This window comes from Heliangelus exortis, chromosome 8, assembly GCF_036169615.1.
Source record: "Heliangelus exortis chromosome 8, bHelExo1.hap1, whole genome shotgun sequence".
In the NCBI taxonomy this organism is placed as follows: Eukaryota; Metazoa; Chordata; class Aves; order Apodiformes; family Trochilidae; genus Heliangelus; species Heliangelus exortis.
In genome coordinates this window covers 17,705,728-17,724,050 of record NC_092429.1, presented here as the reverse complement: position 1 = coordinate 17,724,050, position 18,323 = coordinate 17,705,728, and the positions used below count along the sequence as shown (strand labels likewise).

General features: G+C 37.8%; 1 protein-coding gene across 11 annotated transcripts in view; it reads right to left on the bottom strand.

The window, feature by feature from the left end:
• SLC44A3 (solute carrier family 44 member 3) overlaps window positions 1-18,323 on the bottom strand; it is a 59,807-nt gene that overhangs the window by 23,569 nt on the left and 17,915 nt on the right. For 6 of the 11 annotated variants that reach the window (XR_011727117.1, XR_011727113.1, XR_011727118.1 and 3 more), the window contains exons 11-17: window positions 15,145-15,301; window positions 13,464-13,547; window positions 4,703-4,840; window positions 3,997-4,233; window positions 2,159-2,257; window positions 859-1,006; window positions 482-556 (exon numbers count right to left, since the gene is read on the bottom strand). Coding sequence is in view for 4 of the 11 variants with exons in the window: in XM_071750774.1 (XP_071606875.1) it covers window positions 1,001-1,006; window positions 2,159-2,257; window positions 3,997-4,233; window positions 4,703-4,840; window positions 13,464-13,547; window positions 15,145-15,301 (721 nt within the window). In the remaining 7 variants the exon portion in view is untranslated. Of the gene's footprint in view, window positions 1-475; window positions 557-761; window positions 1,007-2,158; window positions 2,258-3,996; window positions 4,234-4,702; window positions 4,841-13,463; window positions 13,548-15,144; window positions 15,302-18,323 lie in introns of those variants that run through there. The other 5 variants (XM_071750774.1, XM_071750776.1, XR_011727114.1 and 2 more) reach the window with 4 other exon arrangements.

Sequence of the window (18,323 nt, the reverse complement as noted above, 5' to 3'; positions counted from 1 at the left end):
AAATAAAAAGGTTACAGAGCTCTTGAACAAAGAGTAAAATAATGTGCCACTGAGTAAAATTTAAAACTACCTCATACTCAGAACAAGGTAGAGCCCAAAAAGTGTATTATAACCAGGGTCCAGGTACAAACTTAAAGCTCAGAATGGCTCACAGGAAAATGCTGACAGCCTGTTACCAAGGTTTTTTTTTTTTTTTAAATGTCTACATTTAGTGTGTCTCTCCTTTATCTTTTCAATTGCAAAGAGAAAGTAGTTTAATGAAGAAAGGAAAAAGGAGGGAAAGGAGGGAAAGGAGGGAAAGGAGGGAAAGGAGGGAAAGGAAAAAAAAAAAGGAAAAAAAGGAAAAAGAAAAAGAAAGAGAAAGAGAAAGAGAAAGAGGCTGCTGCTTACCTGCCCTTTGGAGAGGAGCCAGTGGATATTTTATGGTACTAACTTATCTAAAACATTCCCAAAAGAGTATCATTAGAAGAAAGACACCTACCTTGTAACCATTACTTATCTTGACTACAGAGAATTTCTGTCAATGGTAATTTCCACCAGTGAGCTCAGTCCAGTTCTTTCATTAGCACTGGCTGTTCAGAGATACAGAACAAATCAAGAAACAGTCATCTCAAAGTGCCTCTACAAATGATTTCATGTTTACTGATCAGTGTTCCCAGAGAAGCAAGAAAACCACCTTATTAGATGACATAGCAAAAAGCTAAAAAGAACAGCTTGATGACCTTATCAACTTAATATTTTTAGTCTGACAACACTGGAAATTACAAGGAGTTTGTTTATTAAGAATGCAGACCATCAAAACAAGTTATTAATAAAAATCGGATGTGTTGACACAAAGTTTTATTCATACAAACAGACTGAGTGCAATTTTACCAGTGCAGAGGTAAAACAGAGATTCAGGGAACTAATACTTTGTCCTGGGGTATTGGCAACCTTTGCTTTTTTTCTGTGACTTTTTGCTATTGTGCATCTGCCTTCATACTTCTGGTCCATTTCAGGCTCAAGTCTACAAAGAAAAAGTCAAACAATGTGTAGCATTAGTCCTGTTACTGCATTTTAATGCCATGAGTAAACTGGGAAAATAATTAAGATTCTTTTGTGTCTCAAATCCACAATCCTCTCACAGGGAATAACACACCCTACCACCACCCCGCCCCCACTATCTGTGCTTAGCAAAAAAAAAAAAAAAAAAAAAAAAAAAAAAAAAAAAAAAAAGAATAATTCAATAAGAGACCCAAATAAAGAAAAAGTCAAGCAGAAGTCCCTCACTGCAGCAATAAACTGTAGCAGTTTTCTGTATCCCATCTGCAGAGAGCAGAAAGCCCACAAGATCACATGAAAGTCTGCAAAAGTCCAATACCTCTGGAAAGCAGATCAAGAAGAAACAGCAACATCTGTTACACTCATGTAAGAAGTAGATAGGAGGGCAAAAGACACTTATAGTGTCCAGCAGGAGTAGGTGCCAGAGTAGCTGTTGCTGCAGAACATTTTCCAGCAGCCCTGGCTTGGCCTTCCTGATGCTGGGGAAAAATTAGCCCAGATTTGGAACTTGTTGGGGCTGCTTCTCAGGTTGGGCAATTTGCAATGTTTTTTCAACTGTCAGCATTTATTCTCAGGACTTTCCCAAGCCTGGGTGTGGGGGAACACTCCTTTTGGGCACCTTAGCTTTTTTTAGCCTTTTAAAACTGTAAATAAATACACACAATGATAGTAAAAGACAGAAAGACAGAAAAGAAAGACAAGACAAAAAGAGAAAGAGAGAAAGAGGGTAGGGGTAGAGCAGCAAGGCCTCTAAGCTCTCATTCTACAGCTCTGGAAATGCAGCAGCTCTAGAATGAAATCAAGCAGTGAACCACTCTTCTGTGGCAGACATGTGAAGAACTATCTGAATAGGCTTTATGTCCTGATCTCTTGCCATTGTCTCTCTTCCTCTGATAGGCACACTGGGAAATGGGAAGAAGGATGAGAACAAATACTTGATATGTCAATTTTGCAGCAGCAGAGGGTTTCCTGAGGAGAGAGCAGCAGAAGGAAAAACAGGATACTGGTTGCGGTGAGACATCAGGAGATACATGACAGCCTACATGCATTCTGCTTGAAATATGAAGGCAAACACATTAGCTGAGAGATAAACATGTATCCCACGCTCCTGTCTCACCATAGGTTGGAGCTCTGTCCCATCTTCATTGTCCTGGAAAGACCTCATGCTTCTGTGTTTTCGCCCTTCTGCTAACTTGTTACTCTGACTCACAAAGTTCTATAAGCAAAAACCAGGGTGAGATCATTTGGGAATGCAAACCATTATGTAAATAAAAATACCTGATAAAAGAAGATAATTAGCCCAGGCCTAAGAAACTGTATCTGATTCCTAGCTGGATGCCACTGAGTGGTACTTCAGGAATGAGGACTCTGTCTGAAATCCCTCACCTGGCTCTCCACCCACTGCTGCATATTGTCCCCAGTGCCACAGAGCCTCCCTTCCACCCCCAGATGTTTATAACCTGACTGTAACACTGATGGCCCAAGTCAAATTCCTTTATATGTTGGGAAACTCCCAAGTTCTTGGCCAAGTGAGTAAGCTTCATCTTTCTTGATCATGCAATGAGGAGGAGTTTGGATGTGCTGTCCCCAGTCCTTCCATACAAGGTTATGCTGCCTGCCCCCCTTGGAAGAATCCTTACTGCTGTGAGAAGCCCTCTCTCCACCCAAAGCCCTGGGGAAGGCTAATTATAAGGAATAATATTATAAAATATTAATACCAGAATTAAAGAGAAACTGCCACGAAGTTTGGAAGGGAATAAAGGAAAGCCTCTGTTTCTTTCATGATGGAGAATTGGCTTAAGAAGTATCTTAGCATTTGGCAAAACAGAGGAAGAAGAACAGAGGTCAAGGCTTCAGAGTTTTCCATTCAGTAACATATTTGAATTCAGGACATGTGCTTAAGTACTGTTCTGAATCAAGGCCAAGAATATCTATCTCCTTTCTTTAGTACAAAGGATTAAACCTATCTTTAGGCTGCTTTTTGTTGTTTTTCTTTTAAACAAAATCCTATGAACATAACAGGCATTCTAATGGCAGTATGAAAAAACAAACAAACAAACAAACAAAAACCAAACCAACAAAGACCAAGCAACAAAAACCAAGACAGTTCTTCTGCCACCATCCGGAAGAAATCCATCCAGAAGATTCATATCATATGAGATATTCTGGCAGCTGAGTTTGTTTTTCATGAATCATGAAGATTTTATTTGTAGCAAGCATAGTTTATGAAGGAAAAGACAGAATTGGCAAAAATAGCATGAAAGGAAAAAACATCTTCATCTTCAAATAGAATCATTAGATGCAGCTCTCCATCAGTAGTAGCTACATCAGTATTATTCTCTATTGAAATGCTTGTAATGAAATGGAGTAATTTTGAGGGTAAAGACAGAACAATCAGTTCAGAGGCAAAGGAATTTAATCAAGAGATAGAAGACAGCATTTTGGCACAAGACTCTGTATACATATGAAGCAGAGCAGCAACAGTTTGCATGAAGTTTGTTCAGAACTGCAGCATCCATAGGATGTGGATGGACACCTGGCCTGCTGCTTGCATCAAGAAGCTCTTTGTCATTTTCTTTCACTTGTCACTCTACAGTAAGTCATAAAAACTATGAACATCAATTTTTAAAGCACCCCATGGATCAGTTTCTGCAGCTAGCTCATGTATTTATACTTTTAAAATTTCATTTCTATATTGAACATAACAGCCATTACTTACATGGTGTGATCTAAAAGAAGGCAGCAGACCATAGCTAGCACACAGAGCCAGAGGGAGCCATTTACTTCAATGTATAATTTCACATATGATTTGTATCCCTGAGCCCATCCTGTTCTAAGGTGTTGGAAGGGAAATAGCATGGATTGTGGGTTCAAATTACTAGGTCTTGGGGAAAGAAAAAGTCCCCAAAAGCTGAGACTGGCTCAAATATCTTTGTTATTATCACTGAGGTTTACCAGCAGTTCCTGATCCACAAAGTATGGCTTCTCTGCAGATCCATCATTTGTTTCCATGTCGATAGCAAAGCAAAGCAACGTGGCATCCACTGTCACTTGAAACACGGACAGAAAGTTGTGGGACATCAGGTAGGCAAAAAATCCAACCAGCAACAGAGGAACCACCCAAGTTTGCAACTCCCGATGGTAGTTAAATGCCACCAATCCTCCAAACACAGTAAAACATACAACAAACACCTGTAAAGGGCAGCGTGAGAAATGCAGCTTTAGTAATCACGTAGCAGTGTTTCTTAAAAAATGCAAAACTGTAAGACAAGTCTATTACAGCCACTATTTCAATGGCACATCTCATCTGGTAGACAGCTATGCAGTTTCTGGTGCATTTTTTGTTCAATTCTGAATACAAATGTTCCAGTGTTTAAAATCTGTAGGACAGAGACAATCTTGTACTATACATTTACCAAAGACCTGTTGCAATGGGAACTGTAAGAGTAGCACCAAGGATGCTACCATAAATCAACTAAATAACTCTGTAAAGACTATGAAAAGTATTACATTCCTCATACATCTTCTCTCCCAAACTCATTTTAGAGCATTAACAGCACTGAGTCTAACTAAGAGAAAGTTTTTTTACTTTAGGTGTAAGAAAATAGAATCAAACCTTGATTTTTCAATTAATTGTTACAGAACAGTACATTTCTCTTACCTTTCCTAGAAATAGGATAAAGTCTCCTAAACAGCTGATGGATGCAAGTTGAGCAGAATTCTTTTCCAAAATAAGGATAGCATTTTTTGCTGATGTACAAAAATCTGTCCCATTTATGACCGTAGTTGTGTATACGTGCTAAAATGAGAGAAGATAACACAGCAATGAGGGAGGAAAGACTCTTACAATCTGCATTATACTTCAGCCTTAAACTGAGATACTGTTTGGAAATACTGACTTTATGAATACAAAGAGTTGTTTTGCATAATATGGCAAATTTATTTTAAGTGACTATAAGAGCTTCTAACTTCAAATAGTTTTTCTACATAATTTTCACCATTAGTGAATGCTAGAATATTGACTAAATAAATTTCTTAATCCACCCTTGTACAATTTTTGTTAAAACACTGAAGTTCTGTACCCTAATTTTTGTTAATAAATATGACATGATCACCACAAAACACCCACCTGGAGTCACACTATCCAAACTTACTTGCATATTTTCTATGAATCTATTTCCAAGATTGCTGGCAAACTGTGTAAGTGGAACAATCGAGGTGTGTAGTTATCAAGCAATCGAGAAGTACAGCCCTTTCAAGCTATTCATATTTTACTAAAATTCAAGCTTATAAAACAAATTATAAAAGAAACCTTTTCAGGAAAAATGAAACCAATTGTAAAGATTACTGGAAAAGAATAGTTAAATGATCTTGACTAGATCAGTGGATGTTATGTTGCAAACCCTTACCCATTCTCTGAGTTTCAACAGACAGAGGCACTCAGTTTTGTGAGATGCTGAGAATATTGCAAGATTTCTCTTTGTGGAAACTTGCCAAGACAGATGGAGAGGAGAATATTTAATTTTATTTATGTACCTTTACGGACAGAATTATTTTAGCACAACTTGACATACACATTCCATTTATGGAACTCCAATGAGGTTTTTTAAACTGTGTCCAAAATATCAGCTACAAAAACCAGCACTCGGGATACCTGAAATGTATGCTGAACTTTGCCAGTAAGTGGTATGACTAATTTCCCTTTACTCAAAATATTAGAAAGTGGATTATGCCACAAAACTTTATTTCCATCTGGTACAGTCAGTAAGAAGCACAGTATGCAGGGGATTATTGTTCTGAGGGAATTACACATCACAACATGTACTTGCTGCTTAGATTACTTTCTGCGTCACCTGGAAGCCAAGTCTCTTGGCTCCTGTTCAAGTATCTGTTTTTTTCTCACTTACAAGTCAAAATATAAAATAGCTTCAGAAATCTGAAGGCAGAGAAAATTTATTTCTTCAGAGTCCAGGTACATCGTAGCAATTTCTGTAATATACTGTAGTGCAGGCAAATATAATAACATTATCTTAAAAATATTACAAAGAAAAAGAAATTAAATGCAAAAATCCTTTGTTTCTTTATTGGGGATATTACTTATTTTACATATGACAAAGGATTTATTCTTTCTCTGATAGTAAGTAAGCAAAAACGGAGTAGAAGTAAATGGTAACATCCTGTTACCTACTTACATATTAGCAAATACATCCATAGATGGAGAAAGTATAAATAAAGACTGTGGATTTACTACCTACTGTAAGAAAACTTGAAGACTCCACTGAGCTCTGTAGAAATAGAGGGCCTGCCTAAAAATCTGTTTAAACAAGCAAGTTCACATAATTCCTAAATAGGAAAAAATGCTTTCAGTGCTAAATTTCATTTACCCTGATGCTGTTCCTCTACCTGGGGAGTGCTGCAACAGGACTGGCAGAGAAGTCTTTACATCCCTGGGCTCGATCAGACACTGACTACAGTACCTTCACCTTCCTGGCTGCCTATACCTCTGACAAAGAAGCATCCTTGTCCCACATCTCACCCAACCCAACAGGTTTGCAAGCAGCCTGCTGGCAGCCCTCAGGAGGGACACAGCAGCCTGCAGAGCCTGCCCACAGCAGCACCAGCCCCGTGTCCAGCAGCCGGGGGACTGGCAATGCCCAGGGTAGATGGCCTTAAGTCAAGCTCCACTCTCTGTCTTCCATCTGTAGTAGCACTGCCTATTTCAACCAAGGATAGACCTCTTGTTATGAAATGCTGTGAGTAAATCTGTTTCATCATTCCCATTAACAGGCAGGGAATCGGAACACAAAGTAGAAAAGAGTTTTCTAAGTTTGTTTCTGTCCCTTAAGAACTAAATTCACAGAGCAGATCCTGATCAGGTGAGGTCAGTATAAATTTTGCCAACAAATTAAACATAGATCCTATATTCACTATAAATAGCAAAAAAAATTTTTAAAAATAAAAAGAATGTTGAAAATACATGTGCACTCGAACAAACATTGTTTCCAAGCTTAAAATAAATAACCATTTGTTTGCACTTTTAAATTAGCCACTTTGGTATCTGAGGAATGTGCAATGAAAAGAATTTCTGATATTAATTAACTAGGAAAGCTATCTTGGAAAGACTGAAAATACTGCTGGAGACTGAATACTACCTGATAGGGATATGCACATTACAAACCTGATGATAAAAAAAAATGGTATTCATAACAATTACAACTTCAATTAATTTTGTATCAACTGGTCATAACATCCAAGCAGCAAAGGCAGCCAGGCAATAATCCAACATTATAAAAGGAATAAGAGAGACACAGAAATGAGCAAGCTGCTGAAGGCTACAAAACTTGTCATAAGTGAAGCAGGAACATTACTAGTACAAGCTAAAGACTTATCCAAGTGATCTGTACCTTTCAGCAAAAAATATATTTCTGAGAGAAAAAAAAAACTCCAAAGGGTTTCTTGTTCAGCCTAGACTGTGGCTCCATATACTTTCCTCACAATTCTCAAGTTTCCCAAATAGACCCCATGCTCTGATCCCATCCAGCCACACAGAAATCTCCATGTTCTCACTAAAAAAATGCATCTAAAATTTAAGCAAATATATATTTCCATTAAATTCAGAGTTGCACAGAAATGAGCTCAAATTATTTCTCATCCTTATCATCCAAAGAACAACTAACACATGCAAACTAATTCCAATATTTGCAAATCATTTTGGACTTTGGACTAAGGAGTTTCGATATCAATTAATTTTCCAGTTGCAAGGTATGTGCAGCAGCCAAGACCCTTTGAAACAAAAGACAGTTGCAAAGGCTAAGATGGAAGACCAGGGCCAGATCATGTGCCTGTCATGTAGAAACAGGTTATTGAAATGTGTTTTTCTACAGAGTGTGTTCTCTTTTCAAATGCACAAAACCTCTAGTGGACACGGAAATGTTTGAGAAGTGCAGCAGCAATGTCTGGGGAAAAAATGAGTACACCAGAATCTTCTGTCTGGAAAAGAGATGACTGAAGGTGGATGTGGTAAGAGGGCTACAAAATCATGAGAAATGCAGAGAGGGTTGGTAACATTAGATGGCTTGCTGTTTCCCCTGGAATAAAGACTATGCGGGGGGGGGGGCACCATACAATGTACTTGGAGCCAAATTTAAAACCAGATGATATTTCTTCTCACTGTAAGTCTGTAAGCTGTGAACTGCTGGGCAAAGGATGCTTTAGCTGCTAAAGGTTCACATGAGAGAGACTGGGAAAATTCAGGGAAAAGCAATCCACTGAGAGTTACTAAACACTCAGCTCAAGAAGTCACTAAGCTGAAAACAGATTCCAAAACAGCACAGGGACAGGGAAATGACACTACCTTAGTGTCTGCTCACAGCCACTGTTGGAGATGGAGGTAGGTGGAGACTCAAGTCTGTCCCAATACAGCCTTTTTTTATCCCAATATTTTTTCTTTACTAAATGAACTGATGTTTTACAATGGTAGGCTCTTCTGTGGTGACAAGCATGTAATAACAGCATTGATAACCTACCACTGAGTGTAGGAGATACTGGATCAGCAATAGTCTTTATCTTTGCACCAGCAAGCTGGTGCTGCATCACCACCTTAGTGAAGAACACAAGCCTCCTTTTGCTTGGAGTCTGGGAACTAGACACTGGTTTCTCAGTATCAGGGTGAATAAATAAGGAATGAGAGTGTTTACATATTTCCAAATATCACACTATGCAAAAACCCCAACTATTTAAAGAATACATCCTTCTGTGCCTCACAACACAGAATGTCAAGGGTCTTGGAAAAATTGACCTGCTAGTTTCATGAGAAAGCCACTGTGGCTCAGATCCAGCCCTGAAGTTCCCCAGTTGTTGAGAATAATTGCTACTTTGTGTAACAGCTGAATTCACTCCCCCATTCTAGGACCTGCTTTAATAAACTGAGCTTGGGGAAAGAGGTGATTGCCATAGCAACAGAACCTTCTTAAAAAGGAAGCAGCAGACAGGCCAGTCTCACATCTCACTTCAGCTTTTTCTGCTCTGCTGGTATTTTCAGCCTGTTATGATCTACTGTCAACTCTCTTGGGGCTGCCCTGTTTAGCTACACCCAGTGAAATGCTGTGTAGCTCAGGCTGGATTTTAATGGTCCTGGCTCGCATGTGTCAAAGCTGCCAGTGGAATCCCCTCAGAAAAAAAAATCCTGTAGTAGCAAGAGGCAATGACATTTCTGTGGCTGCTGTACAGCAGTTAGTGACCCAGCAAGGAAGCTGTATCATGTCTCTCAGACAGGGGTGGGAAGTAAGAACAATGTGAGGCTGTGAGGCCTGACTGCAAAGATGAAGTAAGATTGGAAGGGACTTTCAGCCATTCCAGTCCTTGGCTATTTCAGATTAGCACACAATACTTTCTTCCCTTAAGTGAAAAGCTCCCTCTTAAAACTACTATGGGCTTCTCCCTCTCCCAGTCCTCACATTTGGAGCTATTCCAGACAGTTTGTCCCTATAGCCCTTAGAAACCTTCTTCCAACTTCCAGACAACACTTACTCATGAACAGTTGACATCTACTCATTCTTCTGCTGAGCTTCTCTTGGCCTGTATCCCTCCCTGCTGTTACTTTTCTTGATATACTGATAGATGGCCAGCCCTTCATTTGCCAAAGCAGACATAACAGGATATTCCAGTCCCTGCCATGAGATAAGCCTGATCACCTCAGCAGCTACTTGTACAATGGCATTTATCCCCAACTTTTGGTGCACATATTTACTATGCCTTTGAGGACTGAATCTGCCTTTTCTGCAGCCTTCTAATGACCATTGTCCTGTGGTTGACACAGGGAGAAATATTCTCCCCTACTTCCAACCAGTAAGCACACAGCTAATACAGAAACAGCTATTTTTTTTATTCTTAGGTTAACTACAATCTGTAAGAAACTCTTCAATGGCCTTCTGAATCAGAAGAGGTATCAGAAGAAGGATTAGTCAGCCCATCTCTATCCCTGACATGATTCATCCTACAGAGCAAGTAAAGACCTAAGGAATTTTTATTTCCCATTATCACATACATAAGGCCTCTAGAGAAAAAAACAAATATATATTTTAAATATAATTCCACTGAAAATGAACACTTTAGGTAAGTGTATTTTCAAGATGATTGAAAACTTATTTTAATATCTACAAGCAATTTTGCCAGTAACATTAAAATGCATTATTGGTTTGGGAAGGAAAAAGTAGTTGATGGGGTGAAGCACAATGTGTTTAGCAGTGCAGAGAAGAAGTGTATTTATATTAGCATACATCAATTTGGGTTTTATCTAGGTCACTTCTCAACAAGGCATTTAACCTCAACCTCCTGATAGGCTTCCATCCAAAGTTTAAGTGACAACCAGCTGCCACGGATATGCAGCATTACACAGATTTGCTTCTGGTTTTTTACATTAGACAGTTTCTGGCTTCTGTATCAGTGAAGGATTTCAGTAACAGCAAATGCAGGCTAACACACCACTGACTCCAGTAATGGCTACCACAGGGCCCAGGAGGCTACACTGCATGTAACTGTGCTGACAAGAATAGAGAAAACACGATACACCTCAGCAGCTCCTTTGGAAATCCATGTGCTGCACTTTGGAGCTATTCTTTGCCAACTGGCTGCAGGTGAACCCAAAGCAGACACAGAAATGCAAAACTATCCTGAAACAGATACATTGTTTAAAAGCAAGTCATTGCAATAAGGCTGTAAAAAAAAGTGAGTGCTTTGATGTATCACAAGCTAAGACTACAATCTAAGAGAGCAGGAGACAGCCAGGCCTTCTAGCTCCTAAATCACATTATAAAAACCCAGCACATGCTTTTTACGGAACAGAAATTTCAGTCTCTAAGATTTACTTGAGATGATTGGATATATTTATCTGGAACATACTGAAACCATCAGAGCCAGAGGATGAAAAATCTGTGGTAATTCTGACAAGTTTTGGCAAACAGAACTGTCAAGTAAGGATGACTTTATATTCACAAAGCACTTCTCATCCAGATAGAACCCAGAGTGCTTTACAATTGTTACTAATGGATTATACACACACATGAATCACTTTGTCCATGACTGAAACTGAACAGCTTAAGGAGTGAACTGTTTAACAGCACATAGCAACACTACACCATAGTTTAGCACAGGATCCAGCTGCAAATCCAAGAGAAACTGGGGAAGGCAGAATGTAATTATCCACACTGCAATCTGCACAGGATGCTGGGTTTACTTTACCCCTCTTCCAAGAACTGCCACTGGGCTGCCAGTGTCTAGCAAAGCGCTGGCACAACAGGCAGATACATTTGTGGTACCACAGAGCACCCTTTTGGCCCCATTTCAGGTAAGTTCCAGGAAGGATGAGCAGAACTTAGCTGAGTGTACAAAGAACAAGTCACTTCAGGGATGGATGCAACTATCAAAGTCTGTGTTAAATCCCACCTGAAAGATGGCACCTCAGCCTGAAAATTATTTTTTGATAGTACAACAGAGAACTTGGTTGATACTGCATGGGAAGAAAGAAGCTTACATTCTACCACCAGAGTTATTTTCTCCAGCATCTGTTTCTCATCTTACAGGTAACTACATCTTACATGTATGCTTATTATTATAGTGAAAGTAATACTAGAATAAAAGGCAAAAATATAGAATAGAATGTTAAAGCATATTTTTTAACAGCTCTTCCACATTTCAGTAATTTCAACTCACTCAAAAATCAGAATCTTAACTAGATAACCCTACTCTCACATCCATGATCAACACCCATGGGATATTTCAAGGATTTCACTGATCTCAGGAAGAGCTCTTCAGAGTTAAGTACTTCTGTTAATCAAGCCACATAATAAACTGTTTAAAGCTGAAGACTTGTCTTGTTTTCCTTTTATAATTTATTTTTTATTTGACAGCAGATTTTTAAAAATTGAAGATAAAGATTTTCAATCTTAGTCAAAATATATTTTTTAAGAAATAGGATTGAATCCATTCTTATAGGAAAAAAAAAAGAAAAAACTATTCAGATACATTAACTATGTATCTGAATTCTGCATTCTATGAAATGCAATGATCTAAGACCAATGCTACACCTCCATTGAGATAAAATTTCTATTACCATCTTAGAGCATGTTCTTGCTTTTCTTCTCCTCTAAACCTAACCAAGTTGCCCTGGATTTGGAGCAGATGGAATACCATCATATTTGCTAAAAAGATGTTAAAACAAGCAATTATCTAACAGCAAACACAGTATTAAGATTACTAGGCTGAAAACCACAACTCGTATAAAAACAGAAATTTGCCTACAATAGATTAGGAAACAGGAAATCTTTTAAGGGAACAAGAGCTACAATGCAGCCTTCTGAAACAAAAGGAAGAACATTACAGTAATTAATTCTTCTTCTAACAAACACACAGCATACAACAGCTGGAGTAAGCAAACACTAGGATGCTGGATATCTCTTTGAAAGGCAGGAAGCCAAGGGGAAAAGGTGACTAAAAATGGAAAGTCTGGAGTCAAAACAAACTGAGATTCCCCACTAAGTAAGTGACTATAAGATCTACCTAAAAAACAACTATGGAAAATTCACTGCATAGAACCAGAGATTTCACTACACAAGTATTCAATCTAGGCTAAACTAAAAAAACCTTCTCTTTGCAACTGCACAAGATGAAATGCAATTTATGCACCTGCTTTTGAGGTGAAGCCAATTCCTTTATGAGAATTGTCTTGTTTACTTCACTGCTGCACTCAACAATGAAACTAAGAAGGAAACAATTGGAGATTGGGAGTTGGCATGAACGTCCAATTCCCTTTCAAATTAAAAACACCACAGTCACCAGAGGTAACAAAAGGGGACTGACAAAGAGAAAAAATAACTATTCACAATAATGTATTATAAAGCTGACAACCATTTGGAGAAAAGGATCAGAATGGAAAAATTAGGAGTTAAGTATCTGAAAATCTCCTGTATCAGAAATCATTTCCAATAAAACCAGTTTTGAAACAAAACCACTAACAAAAAAGAGATAAGTATTTCAAAGAAAGATATCATCTGGCTTTTTCATCATCAATCATATTCCCAGGCATATTCATAATAGAAATTGACCAGGATTTCTTTATCCTGTCTTTAGGGACTTTAAAGTGGAAAACACTGTGTGACACATCTCTGGGTGGGTTTCTTACATCTTCGCTGCTTCATTCCGCATGGACCCTCTGTATTTAGTAGTCTTTCTGACATAACTCAACAAAATCTTAAGTCTCTTACTTTCAGGGATAGCAAGTGGCCCTCTGAGAGGTTTATCTCAATCAGCAAACTTTGTCTTGTAGGGACTGGGTGTTGCTTTAGTTGTGCTAAATGAAGCATACACACACAGTTTCCCATCTATGTAGGCAGATGGTTGAGTGACAAGGAAATCATGGAATATACCTGGTGAAAGTATCTCAAAACATTCTCATGGCACCAAAATCCACAGAAACAGCATTTGAACAGGCACTTTGCACATGCACCTTCCTGTAATAAAATGAGAAGTCTGGTTACTGGACACAGAAGTAGACTTAAACAAAAATACAGTTTTAGAAAAACTTGTTTTGCAGGTGACTGACTCTTCTAATAAAGCATTCACTTAGGTAGCAGATATTTCCTTTAGGATTCTAGGAAGTGTTTTGAATACAGACCCTTCAATATTAATGACCAATAGGCTGAACATTTTTTTTTCCCTCCTGTGGATGGAAGATTCTTCTCTGGGAGAAGAAAATAAGTGAGCTTTGTGAGCTAACAGCTGCTTGGAGAACAAAACAGGCAGGCAGTCAGTAACCCCTACAGTACTTTGCAGTGATCAGGGAGTACACTGACAGATTTTTTATTTTTTTCTTTCTAAGAAAACCCTTTAAATTTCTGAAATGACTGCTACCCTAATGAACAAAAAGAAAAGAATGGGCAGCAGAACTTATATGCACATATGTGTGTATTGGCTTGGAGCATACATTCATTTTTCAGGACAGGAGGAAAAAGTATGTGTTAGAACAGACCATTCATAGACCATTTATCTGTATTATTTTCATAAAAGAAGAAAAGCTCATTGTTTTTTCCACCTCCCCACACCCCTGTCTCATCTTGAGCTAGGAACTGTTCATCATAAAGATTTTACCAAGCAGGACAAGAAGACACCTTGGTAGCCACAGTAGCCTTCCAAATTCAACTGGCTCTTTTTACCAGCAAAAGGAAATTCAGTACAGTAAAACTTGAGTCTTTTACACCTTCTTTTTTCAGAGGTTGAATGTTTTTGTTTTGTTTTGGAAAGCAGAGATCTACCAATCACTATACGAAAACCTCAGGTTCCCACCACTAGCATCGTTTGTCCAGAAACCACAAAGAAGCCTCCAAAGAAGTTATTGAAAATAGTCCATTAATAATAATTCCTTTAAATTGGTGATTGTACATACAAACTCCTGACAGTAAAGAAATACCTTAATGCATTGCTGAAGAGATCATTTTATTAAAACTGTATTAATCTCATTGAGCACTGTTTATTAAAAATAAAAAACAAGAGACTCAGCTGCAATCTGCTCTAAGATTTTGCTTGAAGACTGCTGTGCAGAAAACATCTGTGAATTTACCTGCAAGCTTGCAGACCCCTGACTTTCCCTCTTGTTCACAGAAAACTGCAGCATTTTTTGCAACAGTGGAGAAGTCTGGATAAGATCTACAAGAATGCAGCATCACTTCTCAAAGAGGCCGGAGCCTGCATATTGTATATGCAATAACAATGTTCTTACTTACCTTTCCTTTTTCAAAATGTCTGATGCAAAAATTTAAAAAAAAATGTCCTGCCAATGTTTTCCATTATCCTTCATAGAAACCTTTACATATAAACGTTAAATAAAGGTGGGGTTTAATGATGGCATTTCTGCTTTTAAAAATATCGGAGTTCAGAGAAAAAAAAAGGAAACACATTAAAAAAAGCTTTCTTATTGAATAAAATGGGATAAAATATAAAGATCCACATCATATAATCCATTTTTAAACAAGGCATATATTCTTCAATTTTTGTTCATGAATCTCACTTTTAAGCTAATATTTTAATAGTGTTACATAATTATATACCTACCTTTTGTTTTAGGATATTATAAAGGCAACAGAGAACAATCCTTGGTATTCTGAGTACTGTGATTAGAAATGAGCCTTTTATAGCTGTTCCTAGATGATAGCAAAAAAGAACTGATATCGAAGACAGGACTGGGTGAGGTGGTGGGCAATTTTTATTTCTAGAAAGAAAAACAATTTAGACTGTTTTAGAAACTTATTTAAGAAGATATCCGTTGTTACTTTCCAGTATTTGGAAGTTTAAAGAATTAAGCTGATATCTCCTTTCCCACTTGTTCAAGTTCAGTTTCCTTACTGACTTCATCTGAATGTTCACCTTAGCCCAAGGGAAAGCAGCCAAGTTTATAACTTTTACTGGATTAGTTTAATTCTTAAGCAATGGCTGTTTTGATGTATTCAGTAATGGAAAATATCTAGAAAGAGCTGGCAATGGAAAATACCACAAGTAAGTGAACAAAATATAAGAATACTTCCTTGAGTGCTTCTCTCCAGCTTCTGTCACTTCTCTTATTCTCTGCAATGTTTTATTTTGCTGTTTTTTTCTGAAAGATTTTAGTCTGAAGAAACAAACCTGCTATTTCTGCTTTAGTGATAAAATTAAAACTCATAAAAATATCGCACACCCTCATGTGTAAGATTCAGATCTACTATGTTGCAGTTTGTCTGAATTCTGTTTTCAGTTTTATACAGGATAAATAATACTTTTTTTTAAATTGAGTGCATAAAATAGGAATATCATACTATAAGTTTAGAATTGTGATAAGGCACAAAAACTTTGTAGCTCTACTGCACAGTAACCTGTATTATTTTGAGAAATAATGTGTTTCCCAGACTTTAAAAACAGAAAAAAAACCTGGCCTGAGAATCCCAAATACAAGTTTTATTTTCTTGGATCCTTTATAAAGGTCACATTAATGTCAATCATTTACAGACAGTAGTATGACACAGCTCTCAAGAATTTGTACTAAATCCAGGAAATTAACTTAAAGCCACTCCCCCATTCTTCTTCAAATGGTATAAAAAGCAATAATCTATTAGATTAATATTATAAATACCTTAAAAAATGTTTCAGAGGATCAAAACAACGCACTGGTCAATAGTCTTTAATAGCCCTTCTATAAACCAACTCTTAGGCAACAGCCCAACCCTGAAAAAAACAGGCAACAGAACCAGCAGCATTTCGACTGAGTAGGTAACTAAAGATCAGACCTTATATCACAAATAAGATGTCCTGTTTTCATAAGAGATTCCTTCAAAACCTCCATTATCTTCAAAAATAAAAAAATTTGCACAAGAAACTAAAAAAATTAAAAGGCAGTGATCAGAGAGTACCTGGTTGGGGTGGGGGCTAAAAAGCTCTAGAAATATACTTTTACTGTATCCTCACTTTAGCAAGAATTCAACAAATGCACTTCTTTGAGATAGTTACCACAGTTCTGAAAGAATCCTGAAGGTATCACTGCAGTTCATTCAAACCACTAAATACACTGCAGCCAGTAAGTTTTATTTAAATATGTGAATATACCACATTATTTTAAATAGGAAATTCCAGGAAAGTACTTGCTGCATTTATTATTTTTGGTCTTACAACTAGAGGAACATCTTGGGGAACAGTGGAATTTTATACTGAATAAGGTAGTTTTGGTTTTTTTAAGTCATAAGGTTTATGTGTGAGAAACACAGGCACTGCAATATAGATAAGCTTTTATATCCATTATAGTACCACTGTTTCCTTTTCTCTCATATACCATCTTATATATGGCAGTCTCATCCAAATCTCACAATAAAAATGATTCAGTTTATGTGAGTTAAATTTTAGCCAAGGGAGAGAAATATAGAAAGGACAAAGTTTACTCCTCTGTTAATAATCTACTCATTTCTGAAAAATGAAGAAGGGATTTAATATTTGTAACAGAATGGAGTAATGAGTAGGAACCTCAGAATTTAAAATTTAATTCAGCTAAATCTCTACACAGTTGGATGCTTTTCCACACTTTCTTTTCCTAGCAAAGAACATGGTCTGACAACATTCCTTGCTTTACTTCCAAACAGATTAGGAAAAGAACAAAGATTTTCCTCATAATTCTGACTCAGGGTAGGAAACATAGGAAAAAGGGTAGATAAACACAACAGGTGATGCTTGTAACACTAAACAACCTCAAGACTGGGTCATGCATTGGAGTTACTGAATAAACTCAAACAAGGACAGGACTGTGATGCCTGTTACAAGGGTCATGTTATCACACCACCTTCCTCTAGTCCCAGAGAGGGGAAAAGCCTCATCTCACTTGAAGTTAAATACACATATAACACCAAAGCACTCCAAGATGAAAATAAACCTCGTGCAAAACAGACGTAGTAACAATGAAAGCTTTTAAAAAGACTGAGCCTTTCTTGCAAGTCATAAAAAGTAATAATTAAGCAAAAAAGTTTTGTTTTAACAAATTAACAAAATCTTTAATGTATTCACGTTTCATCAGGGAAAAAAAAAAAGCAGCAAAATGCATTTTCAGTGGTGGTATTACAGGTTAAATATATGTCACCTCTAAAGCTAATCCAGCTGAAATGCTCTCCTGCCCTCATCTGCAACTCCACTGTGGGTGTTGCTGTGTGTGCTGTGGAAGATTTCCGTAGGGAAAGGCTGTGCCATTTCCTCAGAGCACTTATAAGCAAAGAAGAAAGCCTCTGTGTGAGGTATCATAAACAAACTCTTGTGACATGCCTTTATGATGCTGCCCCAGAGAATACATTAAAAACACAGAGCAGACAAGCTCAGAACTGCTGGAACAGCTCGAGATAACCCGTGCCCTTGGTGGTGTGACTGTTTTTGCAGCTAACCATCCTCTCCCCATTCCTGCATGTCCTGCGTCTCAGTAGATCTATGCTGAGAGCCCAGATGCCAGGAACAGGGATCACCACTGCAGAAAAATCGCATTTCCCCTTCCAAGCACAACTCTCTCAGCACAGTACAAGCTACCTGGTAAGCAAGACAAGGGCTTGACAGTAGATGTACAAAATAATTTCAATACAATTGGGTGCAGGAACCTTCTGTACTCTGTGGCCAGTTCCTGCAGCAGTAAAAAATAGCTGGAAAGCGGAAGATCCTAACAGAGCAGTAAATGTTATCACAACAGTTTCTACAGGTGCTTCCCTGCTCTGTGTGAAGAAGATATGGACAGTACC